The 15,650-nt window shown below is 56.8% G+C and overlaps 2 protein-coding genes across 4 annotated transcripts; one reads left to right on the top strand and one right to left on the bottom strand.

Annotated features, from left to right (window-relative positions):
* Positions 1 to 219: 219 nt before the first annotated feature.
* On the top strand, positions 220 to 3,757 carry LSMEM2 (leucine rich single-pass membrane protein 2). Of its 2 annotated transcripts, none has more exons than XM_031958900.1 (4): positions 220 to 476; positions 2,002 to 2,112; positions 2,189 to 2,380; positions 2,795 to 3,757. In XM_031958900.1, the coding sequence occupies exons 2-4, from the start codon at positions 2,019 to 2,021 to the stop codon at positions 2,926 to 2,928; spliced, it is 420 nt and encodes a 139-aa protein (XP_031814760.1). In that variant the 5' UTR covers positions 220 to 476; positions 2,002 to 2,018; the 3' UTR covers positions 2,929 to 3,757. The 2 variants fall into 2 exon arrangements, with proteins under 2 accessions (XP_031814760.1, XP_031814757.1); XM_031958897.1 differs by having other exon boundaries at positions 222 to 471.
* Positions 3,758 to 4,195: 438 nt separating this feature from the next.
* On the bottom strand, positions 4,196 to 15,230 carry IFRD2 (interferon related developmental regulator 2). 2 transcript variants are annotated; one of them, XM_012543487.3, is made up of 12 exons: positions 14,981 to 15,230; positions 9,046 to 9,162; positions 8,795 to 8,879; positions 8,356 to 8,480; positions 8,056 to 8,213; positions 7,403 to 7,453; positions 7,081 to 7,250; positions 6,479 to 6,584; positions 6,159 to 6,296; positions 5,421 to 5,549; positions 5,229 to 5,324; positions 4,196 to 4,988 (listed from the first exon to the last, which is right to left on the bottom strand). In XM_012543487.3, exons 1-12 carry the CDS (start codon positions 15,036 to 15,038, stop codon positions 4,908 to 4,910), a joined length of 1,314 nt encoding a protein of 437 aa, XP_012398941.1. In that variant the 5' UTR covers positions 15,039 to 15,230; the 3' UTR covers positions 4,196 to 4,907. The 2 variants fall into 2 exon arrangements, with proteins under 2 accessions (XP_012398941.1, XP_031814703.1); XM_031958843.1 differs by having other exon boundaries at positions 14,987 to 15,128.
* Between the last annotated feature and the right edge of the window lie 420 nt (positions 15,231 to 15,650).

Raw genomic sequence — 15,650 nt, 5'->3', positions numbered from 1 at the left:
AGGAATGGGCTTGGAACGAGGCCCCAGTATGGATCCCAGCTCTGCCGCTTCCTAACTAGCTGGTTTTGGACAAGTGCCTCCCTTCTCTGCTCTTCTGTGTCCGGGGCTGTAAGATGAGGGGGCCTATTAGATGACCTCCCGGTTCCTTTCCAGCTCTCAATTATGATACCAGTCGCGCTCCCACGCCAGAATGCTTGGGCCCCATTGCCTTTCCTGGGACTTCTGATTGCTCTCACCCCCTCTTCTCCTACCCTACTTAGTCCCGCCTCCTCTAAATATAACCCCCTCTAGGCTGAGCTCAGGACTATTTCTAGACTGGGCAAACGTGCTTTGGGAAGCCAGTGGCCTGGACAGGAGTTGTGAGAGGTGCTGGCTGCTGCCTCTACTCCTCCCCCTTGCCCAGGGCACTACCCATCTGGCTCCAACCCCCCTGACCACCACACCTGACCATGCCTGGGGAGGCCCGAGAAGGTAAGGTAGGTGGGTGGTGGGTGGGGAGCTGGGCAGGTAGAACTAGATGGGGATCCCAGAGCCTTAGGAGTGGAAGGTACAGGGCTGGGGAGACTTCTCAATGCCCAAGTTGAACTGGGAAGAATTCAAATGGATTCTCCTCGCTGACATCTAAGAAGTGAAGATGGGCTGTTTTAGATGGTGCTTGGCTCCAGGAACTGGGGGAGAAAGCATAGAGTAGGAGCCCCCCTTTCTTTGTCACTATGAGCCAAGCTGACCTTGGCTCTCCCACCAAGCATGGGGCATCCTATCTACCACGGATTCCCCCAGTCCAACCTTTCTGAGGAGACAGGGACAGCTTTTCCCCAAGACACCTGGCTTTCTCACCATAATTCCCCATCTGGCCCATCACGTTGGAGAGAAGGTACCCCGGGACATGGCATCCCTGCCCTACTGTACCTATGTTCTTTCTGCAAAGGGACGACGCTTGGGAGATGGGTCATCTGCCTGCCAAGACAGGACCAGGGGCGGGAGGGTTTAAGCGTGGAGGCAGCAACCTGGGCAGCTGTATGCTTCTGGAACAGCCATGGGTTCCGGTCCCAGTGGGAGGAAGCTAAGGCTGCAGGAGGCGGGCAGAGGCATGAGTCTGGGACAGTAAGATAGCTGTGGCTTTGGCTCTCTCCTAAGCTGCTCCAGGTAGGTCAGATCCACGGGGCACAAGGAGCCCTGGCTGCATCCCCTATGTGGACCCTAACATCTTCATCTGTGCCCTGGGAGCTCCTCACTCCTTCCCATCACTGCTCACTTCCTGGCCTCCCGGGTGACTGTGTCCTTGTATCTGAGATACAAGGCCTTTAAGACTCCAGAAGCTGCGGTCCAGGTCTGAATTAGTTTCCTGACATCCTTGAGGGCTGACGCTGAGACTTCCTTGTACAGCATAACCAAGTATACTGTCACCTCCAGAAGCCCTTCATGCTTAGCTGCCCCTGACAGTTCCCTCTTCCCTGGGTGAGGGGCTGCCCAAGCCTGTGCACCCAGGAGGTCTGGTTTTCCCTCAGATTGGGAGATGGCAGAGGAAGGAGTCCAGTAGGAACTCCCTGAGCTCAGGTGCAATGTCTGCTCAGAGAGCAGATTGGGGCTCCCACATGCAGGTCTTCCTTCTTTCCTCCAAATCTCCCATCAGTATACAGGCTGCACAAATGTAACACTCAGTGGTTCTGTCCTAGCCTGACTGGGGAATCAGAGTGGGTGCAGGCTGGGGAGACCGGGGATGAGGGGGGAGGGAGGGAGGGAAACCAAAACTAGTCCTGTGGACTTAAGGGCAGGACAAGGGGAAGGGGACTGGATCTAGGGCACTGGCTCTGAGAATACGTGTGAAATTCTCTTGGACTCCAATGACCCGGCGCTGGTGGGTGGGGAGAAGACTGACGGGATGACTTTCTACCCAGATCCAAGGCCTGTGCTGAGGGAAAGAACAGTGTCCCCAGGGTTGGGGGAGTAGGGGAGGCCTCCTACTTCAGGTGCTCAGCCCAGCAGCTCTTTCCCTCACAGATGCCATCCTGCCCATTATGGTGAGCCCGAGCACTGGGACCATTCCACCCAGCCACCTCACTGAGGTCAGCCTGCACCCTGTGGAGTCCATCAGTGACCTGCACAACGGAGGTATGGCCACGATTTCTCTCTAAAATGTGGGCAAAGAAAGGGAGTAAGGGTAACGTCACACCTCTGTCTCCTCCAGCATCCCTGCATCCCCACCTGTCCGATGACCCGACCTCTCAGCAATGGGAAGAACTCCTGGGCGTACTGCCCCCCTCCCTCTGTGTCCAGGCTGGCTGCAACCCAGCCCACGGGCGCGGGGCCTTCTTATTGCTGCTGGCGCTGCTCATCCTCACCTGCCTTGCCCTTGCCATCCTGGCTGTCTACCTGAGCGGTACCAGGGTCAGGGGGAAAGGGAGGGTCAAACAGGGTCATTGCCGACACTCCCCTCTCAGTTACCTGCTTGAGAAAAGAGTCCAACAGCAAAGAGTCCCCAAGTTAATAAATCTTTTTGGGGGATGGGGAGAGGAACCTTTTCTGCTCTGCTCAGAGGTCCGGAGAGCCACGAGTCCCCAGCTAGTAAAAAATGGCAGATGGTTCGCAGCTGAGGTCTCCTGACAGCAAGGCTCTGCCCTTTTATCAATTCCCGGGCTTCGAGGTTCTACACGCCAGCTGGGTGGTTTCAGGAAGCCGGATTAGGCTGGGATAATCCAGTTATTCCCATGGATGACCACAGGCGGGGCAGGAGGGAGAGGGTGGCCCTGGTGGAACCCCAGGAGCGCGGGCTTCTCTCTCCCACCTGTCTCAGTGCTGCAAAGCGAGTCCCTGCGGGTCCTAGCCCACACGCTCCAGGTGCAGGAGGAGACGCTGCTCAAGCTCCGGCTGGCCAGCCTCAACCAGTGGCGACGGCTCAACGGCAGCGACGCTCGGGGCCTCAGCTGAGCGGGGAGCTGACCTTGGTGGCCTCCTCTGCCCCAGGCTCCGGCCAGGGACCCTCTGCCAGTGCTCAAGGACGGTGGCAGGCGACCCCTGCGGCCCGTAATTATGTGCCCAACCGCACCCTCCCCATTTATGTTTCTTTCTACGGTACATTTTTTATATCAATAAATGGCTCAGTCTTAAGCTTGTCCTCACTTACCTATGAGCGGATCCCGTAGCCTATCAAACCAACACAGTCGGAGAGAAAGGCGAGAGAGCTCCCAGCCCCCCGCAGGATTCTCAAGTTGCCCACCACACATAGATCATGCAAATATTACCATCTGCCTTGGGGAAACTGAGGCACGGGTGGCTTGCCTTTTATTAGTCACTGGGTTTGAGGCCTAAGATTTAAAGCCAGTTGTGAGGAAAGCCCCATATAGGGTGAAACATGAAAGGAAGGGGAGGGCCAGAGTGTCTCCCAACTCCCTAGTCCAAGACTTCAGCCGCCATGCCAGGCCACTAAGGTTGCCCTGTCTAGTAAAGGCGAGGAAGCTGGGGATCAGGGGTCGCTGGGCCCTAGGTCAAAGCTCCTGTTCAAGGGCCCAAGTAATAGGGACAGCATGTTTCTAGAGGCAATGAAGCATCTGAAAAGGGAGAGAGGAAGCCTCCCTGCCCCCCCCTCGCAGCCTCTCCTCCTGTCAACACCTCCTGGCCAGGCCGCCACTCACCGCTCCCACTGTCTGCATCCCACAGATAGCGGGAGCTCAAGTCTCTGTCTGAGGCCTTCCCAAAATAGCTGCTCTGCCCTCCCTCCATGGACCAGACACGTGCTCTGAGCCACCCTGCAGAGGCTCGGCCGCAGGGGGAGACGGAGATCTCCCTGAGGAGCTGAGGGTTCCTAGACAGGACCTACTACCTCAGGCCAACGGCTCTGCTACAGCAGGAGCCTGACAGGGGTAGAAAGTGAGAAGCAGCCTCACAGAGATGCTAGGGCGAGGGAAACCATACAAATATGGCCCAGTTTGTGGAAGGGAAAGGGAGGTGTCCCCAGCCCCAGCCCAAAGCCTGGCCTGGTCACACCATTCTGAGGTCACCCTAAAAGCACTTGCTCCCTGGGTAGCCAGGGGCTCTATGGGGGGAAAGCAACAATCTGCCCTGCAACCTTCTCCCCTTACACAGTCAGGAACGAAGGCTGGGGAACCACCTCCGCTTCTTCCCTCCTGCCCAGGTGGGTCCAAAGGGCCAACCTGGGGTAGGTGCAGAAGAGTACAACTGAGGCAAAAGACGGAAGCCAAGGTATGCTCTCATTTAATTATCTCTAAAATTAATCTTCTTATAAAATCAACACATACGTACATTCCAGAAAGCCCCCTTCCCTGCTTCCCTCCCGCTCCAGCATAGCCAAGGTGTGGGAGGGTGGAGGCCATACTGAGTATGTGTTATGGACTGGAGGAGGAAGAGGAGGAGCGTCCCAGCCTGAGGAGGGGCCACTCCAGGTGACGGGACCCCTCCGGTTACGTCATCCAGCTCTCTCTCCTAAGGAGACCGAGTGGTTGGTCAATCCAGGGGGAAGAGCAGCCAGAGGAGACGGAGAGACGATTCTCCCCACCCCTCCTCAGTCTGGGAATCTGCATTCTCTCCTTCCTTGACATCATTGTGACATCAGTACCTCACCCCCTGAGAACAGTCAGGCACAGAAGGTAATCGATCTTCCCACGGCCCAAATCAAACCCTGGCCCAGCAGGAGAGATGGGACTGAAGGAAGAGGGCTGGAGGAAAGGGGAGCTGAGGGCAGGGGGTCGGAGGGAGACTAGGGCAGCCCTGCTCCCGGAAGCCCTCCCACCCTGACACCTTTATTTGGTTTTGTCATTAAAAAAATAAAGCGCAGGCCCTCAGGGAGCCAGGCCACAAGATGTAAAGTGTTGTGACATTGTTCTTCTGTATAAAAACTGGGATGGGAGTAGCCTCCTCACCCAGCCCCAGGGCCAGGGGGGGCCTGGCACTCAGAGCACATCGGCGCGCTTATCCCGTACACGACTACGCGCTTTCGTCCGGGCTTTGAAGGCAGCTGAATTGTAGAGGTGCTGGAAAACAGAGGAGAGGCCGATTAGGGGCAAGCTGGGGGTGCTTTCCATATGAGCCCGAACTTGGCCCAAGAGGGATGAGCATGGTAGGTCTCCCTGAGAGGGGGAAGTTCTAAGAGGTCCTGCCCCTCGTCCCAACCCATTGGCCCTCTGGTCAAATAGGCCAAACAAAAAGATGGCACAGGTGGGTGGGAGACGGAATTAAAATGAGTCAATGGGGAGGTCAGGGCCGCCACAAACCTTCTCAAAGCGGGAAATCTTGCTGGCTTTCATGGCCGCAGCGTCCAGCACTAGCACTGGCCCCAAGTCAAAGATGTCTCGAAGAAGTTCATTGTTCTGGGAGAACCAAGGGGGCAACGTGAACCAATGGAGCACCAGGCCTTTGGGAGATGGGGGAGGGAGGATCGGGCAGGGAAGATCCCAGGACAGTACCTGGAGATGGTGGAGGACCCCAGAGCCCAAGGTCTCCTTAAATGCTGCATATGTCCGGCGTCGGACCCAGCTGTCCACATACATACATTCCAGCCCAAACTTGATTGTCTCTTCCTGACACTCTCCAGTCTGGCAAACACAACCAAGGGAAAGGCTGTTAATCCCCAGGAATCAATTCTCAGCCCTTTCTCTATGCTAGTGAAGGAGGGGGGCTGAGGTCGTCCCCACTGAGCTCACGGAATAACGGTCAGGTTTATGCTTCCCTCCTCTACTAGGCTGGGGGGCAGAAACCAAGCCTTCCCCAGGCCTTCTCTCTTGCAAGAGACAAACCCAGGGCAGCCAGAGGTGTTAATCCACATTAATGTCCCTCCGTGCCGACAGTGAAGGGGCCTGGACACACAAGATGGCCCAAGGAGCCTCCCCACAAGGGCAGAAAGCAGAGACCTGGGAGGGCCCACAAGCCCCTTGGCATCTTAGGGCAGCAGACCGTACAGTGGCAGGGGGATCCAGAGGGAGGGGACCACTGCACCAGCACCTAGAACAGTGCTGGTGATTATTCAGTACTGGCTGTGAGTGGGCTCAAGGACTCAAGTCCCGGCAGGCGGAGCTGAATCCAGGCCCCCACGCCAGACCCTGATTCTAAAAACCAGGGAGAGGAGGGAAAACGTGGTGTGATGACCACCATCCCTGGCTCCATGCGGGCTCTGTGTGTGCACGTGGGTCCGAGGAGCTCCCCACCTCAATGAAGTGCAGCACATCCCGGAAGATGGAGCGCTGTTTCCGGCGATCGGCCTTGGCCCGGTATTTGTTGCTGTCGGTGGCCAGGGCTCGGAGGGTGCTGCACAGGCTATCGGTGTCCTCATACAGGAAGTCCTCCTGTGGAAGAAGCGTTGGACAGGGAGGCTTGGGGCAGGTCTGCTTTCTCTACCCGCCCCATCCCACCTCACGCCACAGAGGGGGCCCCACGCTCCCCAGGTGATCCCAGCCCCCAACCACAGGCCCCAACTTCCCCTCTTGGTCCCAGCACGAGGTCCTCTCCCACCCGCTGCTCTGGGTACCTCCAGGTCTCGGCCCAACTCAAAGAGCAAGGCGATCGTCTCCCCTGCTGCGATGCGAAGGTGAACGCTGTCGCTGGAGAGGAGCTGGGGCAGCAGGGGCAGCTGGCTGTGCAAGGGTAGGGGGCACCAGGTGAGTAAACACTAACGGCTTCCCTCACCCCCGGGACGGGCAAAATTACAGGAATTCGGGGGAAGAGGCAAGTGGATGGGTTCTGCTTAACCTCATGACTCCTCCCTGCCAGTGTCTGGAAATCTCCATCCCTTCTGAGATCACTCCCTCTCCTTCTGCTAAGCAACTAAAGAAAATGGCAGCTATATCTTGCTCTATTTCCCTGCAGGAGAGTGAATCTAGGCAATGTATTTTAATGGAAAGAGCACTGTATGTGGCCTCAGAAAACCTAGTTTCAAATCTAAAATGTTCCACTTAGAAGCACTGCCACCTTTAGTAACTCATTCTATTTACAGTAGGGTCCTGCCCTCCTGTTGGGGCAGGACCCAGGCCCAAGGGTATAAAAGGGTTAGGGACACCATCAGGGATGGGGAGGAGGACAAGCGGGCTTTTCCCCCTTGCTCTCCCTCCTCCTCCCCACTGCCCCACATACCTGTCCAGAACCCTGTTGATGTGGGTGCCGGGGCAGATTGTGAGGAGTAAGGCCCAGGCCTGGAGGGCACAGCAATGCAGGGCTTGGAGGGGTGCCAGGGCTGAGGAGGACTCCTCCCTACAAGCCCCAGTGAAGATGCCCTCAAGGCAGGCTAGACAGGAGATGAGGTCCTGGGGGAAGAGAGGTCGGCCAGGTGTCATAGGCGCCTCTGTGGGAGGCCGGTTCCATCACACCTGTCTGAGCCAGAGGTTGGCCGGCTGGTCACACCTGCTGGGGGCACCAGGGAAACGGCCAGGGCCGTCCAGCCGCTCTGGGCACTCACCTCCACGTCGGCAGCAGCGATGTAACAGCACATCCCAAGGGCTGAGGCACACTGCGGGGGAGAGCAGGGCAGGGGTCAGACTCTCTCAATAACCCAGGCCTCAGACCCCTGGCCACAGAGAAGTCACTTCAGCTCTCAGCCTTAGTTTCCTCATCTGTAAAATGAGGGGGTTATACTCATGGCCTCACTAAAGACTCATGACCCTGGGACAACAGGGCCCCGTCTGGGCCAATTCTTAACTGCAGCCCCGGGCCTCAGAGCTTCCCAGCATCCTCCTTCTGTCCCTACACATCAGTCAGTGCCTTCCAGGGTGGGCCAGAGGAGAACCAACAGGATAGGTTGAAAAAACACTCAGGAAGTCGGAGCATCTTATAATGCTTTTTCTGTTTTTTGTCTAAGTCCATGGACGTTGGGCAACTCCATCATAATAAAAAGGAATTTTAAAAATGAGCCAGAGGCTGCAGGCCAACCGAGAATCCTGGGCTTCTCTTCTTCTCTGCCGTGCCCTGCTCCCCTAGCCAAGCCCTGGGAGCCTAAGTTTGCTCCCCTAGAAAAGATGAGGTTTGGTTAGCTGTCACCCAAAGATGACGGTCCCTAAGCTGCACAGGCCCAGAGGGAGGAGGGGAGCCCTGGGGCGAACAGGAGATGCTCACACTGTGCCGTGCTCCAAGGTTGGCAGAGGTATCGGTGAGGATGCTGACAAGCAGGGGCCGCAGGCTCCGGAAGAGCTCCTCTCCTTCCGGCCCCGAACCCAGCTGAAGGCATAGGAGGGTCAGCACAGTTGCAGCAAGAGACTGTTCCTCTCCTTTCCCTGCAAAGGAGGTTGTCGACCACCTGAGCGAGAGCCCACGGGCCTCAGGAGAAGGCTGCCGCCTGAAGCCCTGCCTCCCACAGACCCCCCTCACCCCCAGGCCGGCCTCACTCAGAGGCAAGAGGGGCTGGGCAAGTCAAACCTTTCTTAAGGCACTTTTCAAGGGAGTCAGTGAGGGTGAGGCGCCGCTCCAGCAGGAAGTCCAGGAGCACCCGGGAGGAGAATGCCAGGCGCAGGCTCTCCAAAGCACCCTGCCTGGTCTTGGCACTGGAGGAAAACGAGACCGAAGGTCGGGCACAGGTCGCATCACCCTCGAGGCTCTGGGGGCCACCCAGACTGAAGGACACAGAGGCAGCCAGAAACCCGAGTTGGACCCCAAGGGTGTTGCTGGGGATGTACAAAGGCTGGGGCACTGAACACAAGCATGGAAGCCAACCTCAAGCCGAGAGCGCACCAGGGCATCCAGCCACTAAGGCCGAGACCCTCCCACAGAGATGGATGGGGCCGCCATCTCGGCTTCCAAAGAGAAAAGGGGCAGGAGGGGGGAGGGGTGCCATCGTCCTCCCCACACAGACAAGTACCTCTTGTCGGCCACATCGTCGATACGCTCCTTGAGCTTCTCCTCCAGCTCTTCTTGTTGGGCCTGTTCATCGACTACTTCGTTGCCTGCGGACCCCACCCCAGGAACCCATCAGTTCCCCTTCATGGTCCCAGCCCCTCAGAAAGGGTGCTGGGGAGAGGGGAACAACACTGCATCTCTCCCGCCCTATGCTGAGCGACCTCCTGGCCACCCCAAAGGCAGCCTGGCCCTCCTCCGCTCTCAGCCCCTTACCTAGGCTCTCCTCGGCAATGCTAGCCCCTTCACTTGTACTGCTGTAATGACTCAACACTTCACTCGTCGCTTCATCGTCACTGGAGGGAGAGTCGGCCTGGGTGCTGTTCCGAGCTCCTGGGAAGGGGCAAAATGGGGAAGGTCAGCTCAGGGGCTCTCAGATTGAGAGCTATAAGAAGACCCATACAGCTCAACCCCCTCATTTTACAGATGAGCAAACTGAGGCCCAGAGAGGAGAATCCCATGCCCAAACTGCACAGAAGTGCCTCTCCCAACTGCGCTTCAGACCTGCCCGTTTCCACAGCCAGTTCATTCAGGACCCCACAAGACCTAGGATGCTGTGATAGGAAAGGCTCTTGTGGGCTTTGAATTTTACCCTTCCTGACATCCTCCAACCAATGGGATGATGCCATCCTGGCCCAAAGAGAACTTGCCAGCTCTTCTTTGGGACAGAAGAAAACCAGTAGAACAAAAGCTGTTTCAAGTCGCAAACACAACCAGAGTCCCAGCTGCTAAGCAGGATTTCTCACCTGGGAACCCAATGTATTCAGTGTCACTATGCATCCTTCCAAAAAACCAGAGAGACCCCCAAAAACCATGGCTCAGGGAAGAGCGTTTCTGGAATATGTGGCCATTAATGGCTGAGAACCGGTGCCAACTAGGAGAAATCAAATCCAAAGGAACACCTCTGCCCTGTGTCTTGGTTAGAATACCTACATTTTTCAAATTTGGCAATGTCCTACTCCAATGCAGCTCGTGGTGCATTTATGAAACTTGTTGCTCCAAGAGAAGATACAAGGTCAACATATAAACGGATAAAGAGGAAATGACATCGATTCAATGAAACAGATCCACAGTAGGCTACTGGGGGAATACTGACGTTGGGGAGAGGTCTCTAACTCAACACTGACATCATAGTACGATGCCTTGTGGCCTGTCTGGCCACATATACTGTGGCCAATATACTATTCACTACCTCTTCTCCTTCTATGTGAAAGCTCATGCCCAGCGCCTGTCCCACCAGAGTGTCATGGAAGTAGATGCTTCCTCCTCTGGGACAAGTACCAAAAGCTCATACAACAAAAGGTAGGGATTTCCTCCTGATCACTCTCTCTGAAGCCGGCCTTCTCTAATATCCAGCTTCTTAAAACTGTGGTTCATGACTCCATATGGGGTTGTGTAACTGAATGGGGGAGAGGGGTTCATGACATTATTATTTATTATCAATAAACATTTGATTTGTATGCCTGTTTTATATACCTATATACTCAGAGTCATGTAAACATTTCTCAGATGAAAAAGCCATCTCAAATGGGAAAAATCTAAGAAGCTCTGCTAAGGGACAACCATTCACTTGGTATTTAAGAGTGATGGGAGAAATGGGGCAGGTTGTCTACAATGTCTTAAACGGTCACCCTTGCTAAGGGCCTCAGGTCCTATTCTCCACCCCGATCTCCATAGCTAGTGACCTATGTATAGATCTGCCCTCTGCTCAATATGCAACTTTCACCTCAAGTCCTTTTCCTTGTCACCTGAAAAAGTGAAACTGAAGCTCTGAGCAGAAACAGAAAGGGCAGAGTAGCAATGGGAGGGCACTTGGAACATATGAGATAATTGTGTGTAAAATGCTTTGAAAACCTCGCGTGCCATACGAATGCCAGCTAAGGGATTCAAGCGACTAACCATTCTTTGTTGGAAGTGACAGACGCCCTCATCCAGGATGAGGGGTTCAGCTAGCCCTAACTGCCCCAAGGCCCCAGTCTCTGGGCTCCAGGACCTAATGTGGTCACACCCATTTCCTTCCCTAGGAGGGGGAGCAAATCACGGCAAAGATCCAGGGAGGAGGAACGTCCCAGCATGGGTGGAAGGCCAGGCTTGCCAGCTCAGAGGAGGAAGCGAGGCCTGTTTGCCAGCCCCCCTTGCTGTGTGATTCTAGAGAACTGTGGTCATCGGGGCATGTTCAGGCTCAGCCCGGCCAGGGTAACGACTCCTTTGTTCTGCCAGCCTTTCTCCGCAGCAGCTCCCGAGTCTCAGTCCCCTCTGCCCACCTTTCAGACACCCCACACACATACAGGTTGGTTTTCAGGGGCTATTAGAGCCCAGATGCCTCTGGGGGTATCAGATTATGCTCTGAAGCTAGGGTAAGGGCAGGCTGACATAGTGAACAATCACACCGGATCCCCAGAGTCGGCCACCTGACATTCCCTAGAAGCCCTTGGATGTGGAGCTGGGTGGTACTTGCTGCCATCTTCTGGTATACCACAGCTTCCTTAAAGCCCCACGGGGCCAACGGACCTGTCCTGTACATACTGGGTGTGACCCACAAGTTTGGGGCTGAGCAAACATTCTCTGATGTCAGTCAACAGAATGAACAAGGCCTGGAAGAGCTCCCCGAGTCCCAGAGAGTCCAGCATATCCGCTCCTGCCCTGAGGAAGCTTCAGCCCAAGGACCTCCCCAACCTCTGGGACAGCACCGGGAGGCAGCCCACGTGTGGGCTCTGCTGGGCAGGCTGACATTCGGTCTCACCATGGAGGATCACCAGTAGAAAATGAGAAGACTCCCAGCTCTGTGTAAGCCGAGAGGAGTCTTAGAAAGGAGGAGGCCAGCCTCACCCCAAAGGGACACCAGCTTCTCCTGGGATCTGGCCCAGGCTCGGAACCCTGAGCGAGAATTGCACCTCTCCTTCCTCGAGGAGTTTTAATCCCATCTCTGGGGATTTGGGGAGTCAACAGAAGATGATCAGGCCATGAATCAAAGCAAAGGAAAGCCATGTGCCAAGGAAGAGGGACTCCAGAAACCAGCACCTTCCTCCTAGTATGTAGAGATTTACTTTCTCCTGTTGCCCAAAGGCAGAATATAGTGAGAATACTGACTTGGGAGAATCCTGACTGTGACCACCTGTGTGACCCTGGACCTTCCCTGTCCAGAGCCTGTTTCCCCATGCAGTTAGGTTGCCCATATATGCAGTCACCAGGGTCTGGACCTCACCTCGGAAAAGTGAAGGGTTGGGGCGGTACCTGGACTGCCAAGAGTCCTAATTATCACATTTCACAGGCTTTCCAGCAAACACGATAAGGTAGGCAGACGCCTTGCTGGCTCTCTGACATAGCCTAGGAGGAAAGAAGCAAAGCTTCCAGGACCTGCTCCCAGACACCTGCCACAAAGGCTCCCACTTTCCTTCTCTATCAACCAGGGATCTGCTTCCTGGGCCCCACCCCTGAAAGGATTAGGGATCGTTGAAGGCCAGGGAGCCAACACTGTACTCCAGAGGCAGACCTGGTCTAGCAAGTTTCCCAGCAAGCGGGAAGGGACTTGGATAAGAAAGAAAACGTAATTCAAAAGATCAGAGTCCAAGACTTAATTTTGCCATTTACCAACTGTGTAATCATAATGAAAAGAAGGGCTCCAACACTCACTAGCTGACGTGTGACTTCCTCTCTCTAAACGTCAGTTTCCTCATTTGTAAAATGGGGATAACCCCTTACTTCCCACGGCTGTGGTGAGCCTTTGTAAACCTTTTAAGGTTGTTATTAAAAGGTCAAGTGCTGAGGGCCAAAGTGACCTGGGTAGGAATGACCAGAAAAAAAAAGAAGGCAGGGAATGTTAGGAGAGTCTGCCCTTCAAGCCCAGTTCTGACATCTCCTGAGACACGACCTGCAAGTCCCCAGGTGTCCTGCCTCCCAGGCCACGCGTTCTTCCTCTGCACCAGGCCCAGAAAAAAGGCTGAAGTTCAGTATCCACGTGGCTCTGTTTTCCATGGGCATGTGCCCAGAAGCCTAGAACTGAGAAGCTACATGATACCTTTGGAGAGGAGGAGGGGTAGACAAAAAAGGAGAGAGCAGGGAAGGGAGGGCTACCTGCTCCCCTGCGGAAGCCCACGGACCGGTGACTCCAAGGAAGATCTGGGGGTTCCACGTGGCTTCACAGGGGCCCCTGGGCTGTCTGCCTCGCTCAGTTCTCACTCCTGGACAAAGTCCTAGCTAGTTCCTCTCTATTCATCCCAAGAGCCTGAGCCTCCAACCCCTTCTGAGATCCTCCCTCCCCTTCACACACCTATGACACCAGGCTGTCACCCCTCCTTTGCACAGCCCTCTCACACTTGCCCAGAGGATCCCAGAGACCCCAACTTCTAAACCCCAGTTTTTTCAACTGTGGGGTGGGACCCCATATGGGATCTTATAAGTGAATGTGGGGGTGTGAAATGATGGTTTATTATCAGTCCATATTTGATTTGTAAATCTATTTTATATACTTATATACCCCAGGGTCCTGCGTAAATGTTTTTCAGGTGAAAAAGGGGTTGTTTGTTCAGTAGAAAAAGCTTAAGAAGTGCTGGTCTAGACACCCCCCCCTTCCCCAAGCCCTCTTAAGTCATCTCTATCCTGAACATATTCACAGAGATCTGGACCCTAAACTGACCACACCACCCCTGTCTTGAGCATGCTGTGCCTCGTCTCATAATCCTCTAGACCTCCCTAAGCCCCTCACCCACCCCTGCCCTGCTCATACTGTGCCTATCCTCTCACCATACTGTGGCCCTGTCCTCCAGATGCCCCAAACCCTCCCCTCAGCCCTGTTCTCACCATACTGTGGCCCTGCCCTCCAGAGCCCCCCAAACCCTCCCCCTAGCCCTGTTCTCACCACGCTGTGGCCCTGCCCTCCAGACCCCCCCCAACCCTCCCCCCAGCCCTGTTCTCACCACGCTGTGGCCCTGCCCTCCAGACCCCCCAAACCCTCCCCCCAACCCTGTTCTCACCCCGCTGTGGCCCTGCCTCAGACCCCCAAACCCTCCCCTCAGCCCTGTTCTCACCACGCTGTGGCTCTGCCCTCCAGACCCTCCCCCAACCTCCCCCAGCCCTGTTCTCACCCACGCTGTGGCCCTGCCCTCCAGACCCCCAAACCTCCCCTCAGCCCTGTTCTCCCACGCCTGGCCCTGCCTCAGACCCCCAAACCCTCCCCTCAGCCCTGTTCTCACCACCTGTGGCCTGCCCTCAGAGCCCCAAACCCTCCCTCGCCCTGTTCTCCCTTGGCGGCCCTGCCCCTCCAGAGCCCCCAAACCCTCCCCCCAGCCCTGTTCTCACCCCGCTGTGGCCCTCCCTCAGACCCCAAACCCTGCCCTCAGCCCTGTTCTCACCCGCTGTGGCCCTGCCCTCCAGACCCCCAAACCCTCCCCCAGCCCTGTTCTCACCACGCTGTGGCCCTGCCCTCCAGAGCCCCAAACCCTCCCTCAGCCCTGTTCTCACCACGCTGTGGCCCTGCCCTCCAGACCCCCCAACCCTCCCCCAGCCCTGTTCTCACCACGCTGTGGCCCTGCCCTCCAGAGCCCCCAAACCCTCCCCTCAGCCCTGTTCTCACCACGCTGTGGCCCTGCCTCCAGACCCCCAAACCCTGCCCTCAGCCCTGCCTCACCCCGCCGGCCTGCCCTCCAGACCCTAAACCCCCCCTCAGCCCTGTTCTCACCCGCCTGGCCCTGCCCTCCAGGCCCCCAAACCCCCCTCAGCCCTGTTCTCACCCCGCTGTGGCCCTGCCCTCCAGACCCCCCAAACCCTCCCCTCAGCCCTGTTCTCACCCCGCTGTGGCCCTGCCCTCCAGACCCCCAAACCCTGCCCTCAGCCCTGTTCTCACCACGCTGTGGCCCTGCCCTCCAGACCCCAAACCCTCCCCTCAGCCCTGTTCTCACCACGCTGTGGCCCTGCCCTCCAGACCCCCCAAACTCCCGCAGTCCTCATCCCACTGTGCCCCTCCCCAGTCCCTCATCCCCTCAGCCCGCTCAAGCCCCTAGATTCTTCCGCCCCCTCCTCATTCTGTCCCCAGCTCCTTTCGTTAAGTTATGCGCCCTGAGACCCCTCCCCCCGCGACCCTTCCCCAAGCCCCGCCCCATCCTCACGCTCCGCCCCCCGCTCCCAGGCTCCGCCCCCGGACCCTCGCACTCACCCCCACCTCGGCGCTGTCCTCCCCTCCGGAGCGCGTGTCCCTTGCGGGCGCGGGGCATGCCGGGCCAGGCAAGCGGCGCGCGGGGGCGCGGGGTCAGAGCCGGCGGGGACTCGCGTCGGAATTCGCGCTCCTGGGCGCCAGCGCCAGCGCGCGCCGCGAAAAGACAGGCAGAGGCCGGGGGCAGCACGCCACGCGCGCCACCATCTTCGCTCAGCTCCCCTGGCTGGTCCCTCCTCTTTCCCCGTCCCGCCCGAACCGCTAGGGCCGCTGGGATACCGAGTCCCCCAGGTTCCCCGCCCCGATGATTCCTGCCGGCCTCCGGAGGGATGCGAACCACAAGCTCCACAGGAGTCCGCGCGGTGCTCTGCCTGTCCCGCGAAGCAGCAGAGCTTCTCGGGAAGTGGAGTCCCGCCCCAGGGGGAAATGGAGACCCGAGGCGACCCACGAACTAAAAAGACCACAATGCCCCAGCCCCAGCCCTAAATTAACTCTTAAACTGCTGAGTGACAGGGAGCCCCGCGTGTCTGCGCGGACTGGTCCTCACGAATAACTCTTTTCGCAGCACCTTCAAGTTTACAGACTTTACAAAAGTTTGCCGGGTGGTTTCCCCTGACAATCCTCTGAATTAGATAGTGAAAACATTATTCTTTTGAGAAAAGAGACAGAAAGA

Source organism: Sarcophilus harrisii, chromosome 1, assembly GCF_902635505.1.
Source record: "Sarcophilus harrisii chromosome 1, mSarHar1.11, whole genome shotgun sequence".
Taxonomy (NCBI): Eukaryota; Metazoa; Chordata; class Mammalia; order Dasyuromorphia; family Dasyuridae; genus Sarcophilus; species Sarcophilus harrisii.
This window is presented reverse-complemented; position numbering and strand designations above follow the sequence as displayed.

What these genes read in the sequence shown, in the direction of transcription:
- LSMEM2 (XM_031958897.1), top strand. Translation starts at nt 450, where the DNA reads ATGCCTGGGGAGGCCCGAGAAG. An exon ending in GCCTGGGGAGGCCCGAGAAG is followed by an intron (nt 472 to 2,001) that starts GTAAGGTAGGTG and finishes TTTCCCTCACAG; the next exon opens with ATGCCATCCTGCCCATTATG. An exon ending in CCTGGCTGTCTACCTGAGCG is followed by an intron (nt 2,381 to 2,794) that starts GTACCAGGGTCA and finishes CACCTGTCTCAG; the next exon opens with TGCTGCAAAGCGAGTCCCTG.
- IFRD2 (XM_012543487.3), bottom strand. Translation starts at nt 15,038, where the DNA reads ATGCCCCGCGCCCGCAAGGGACACGCGCTCCGGAGGGGAGGACAGCGC. An exon ending in CATTGCCGAGGAGAGCCTAG is followed by an intron (nt 8,880 to 9,045) that starts GTAAGGGGCTGA and finishes TGGGGTCCGCAG; the next exon opens with GCAACGAAGTAGTCGATGAA. An exon ending in GGGTCCTCCACCATCTCCAG is followed by an intron (nt 5,325 to 5,420) that starts GTACTGTCCTGG and finishes TGGTTCTCCCAG; the next exon opens with AACAATGAACTTCTTCGAGA.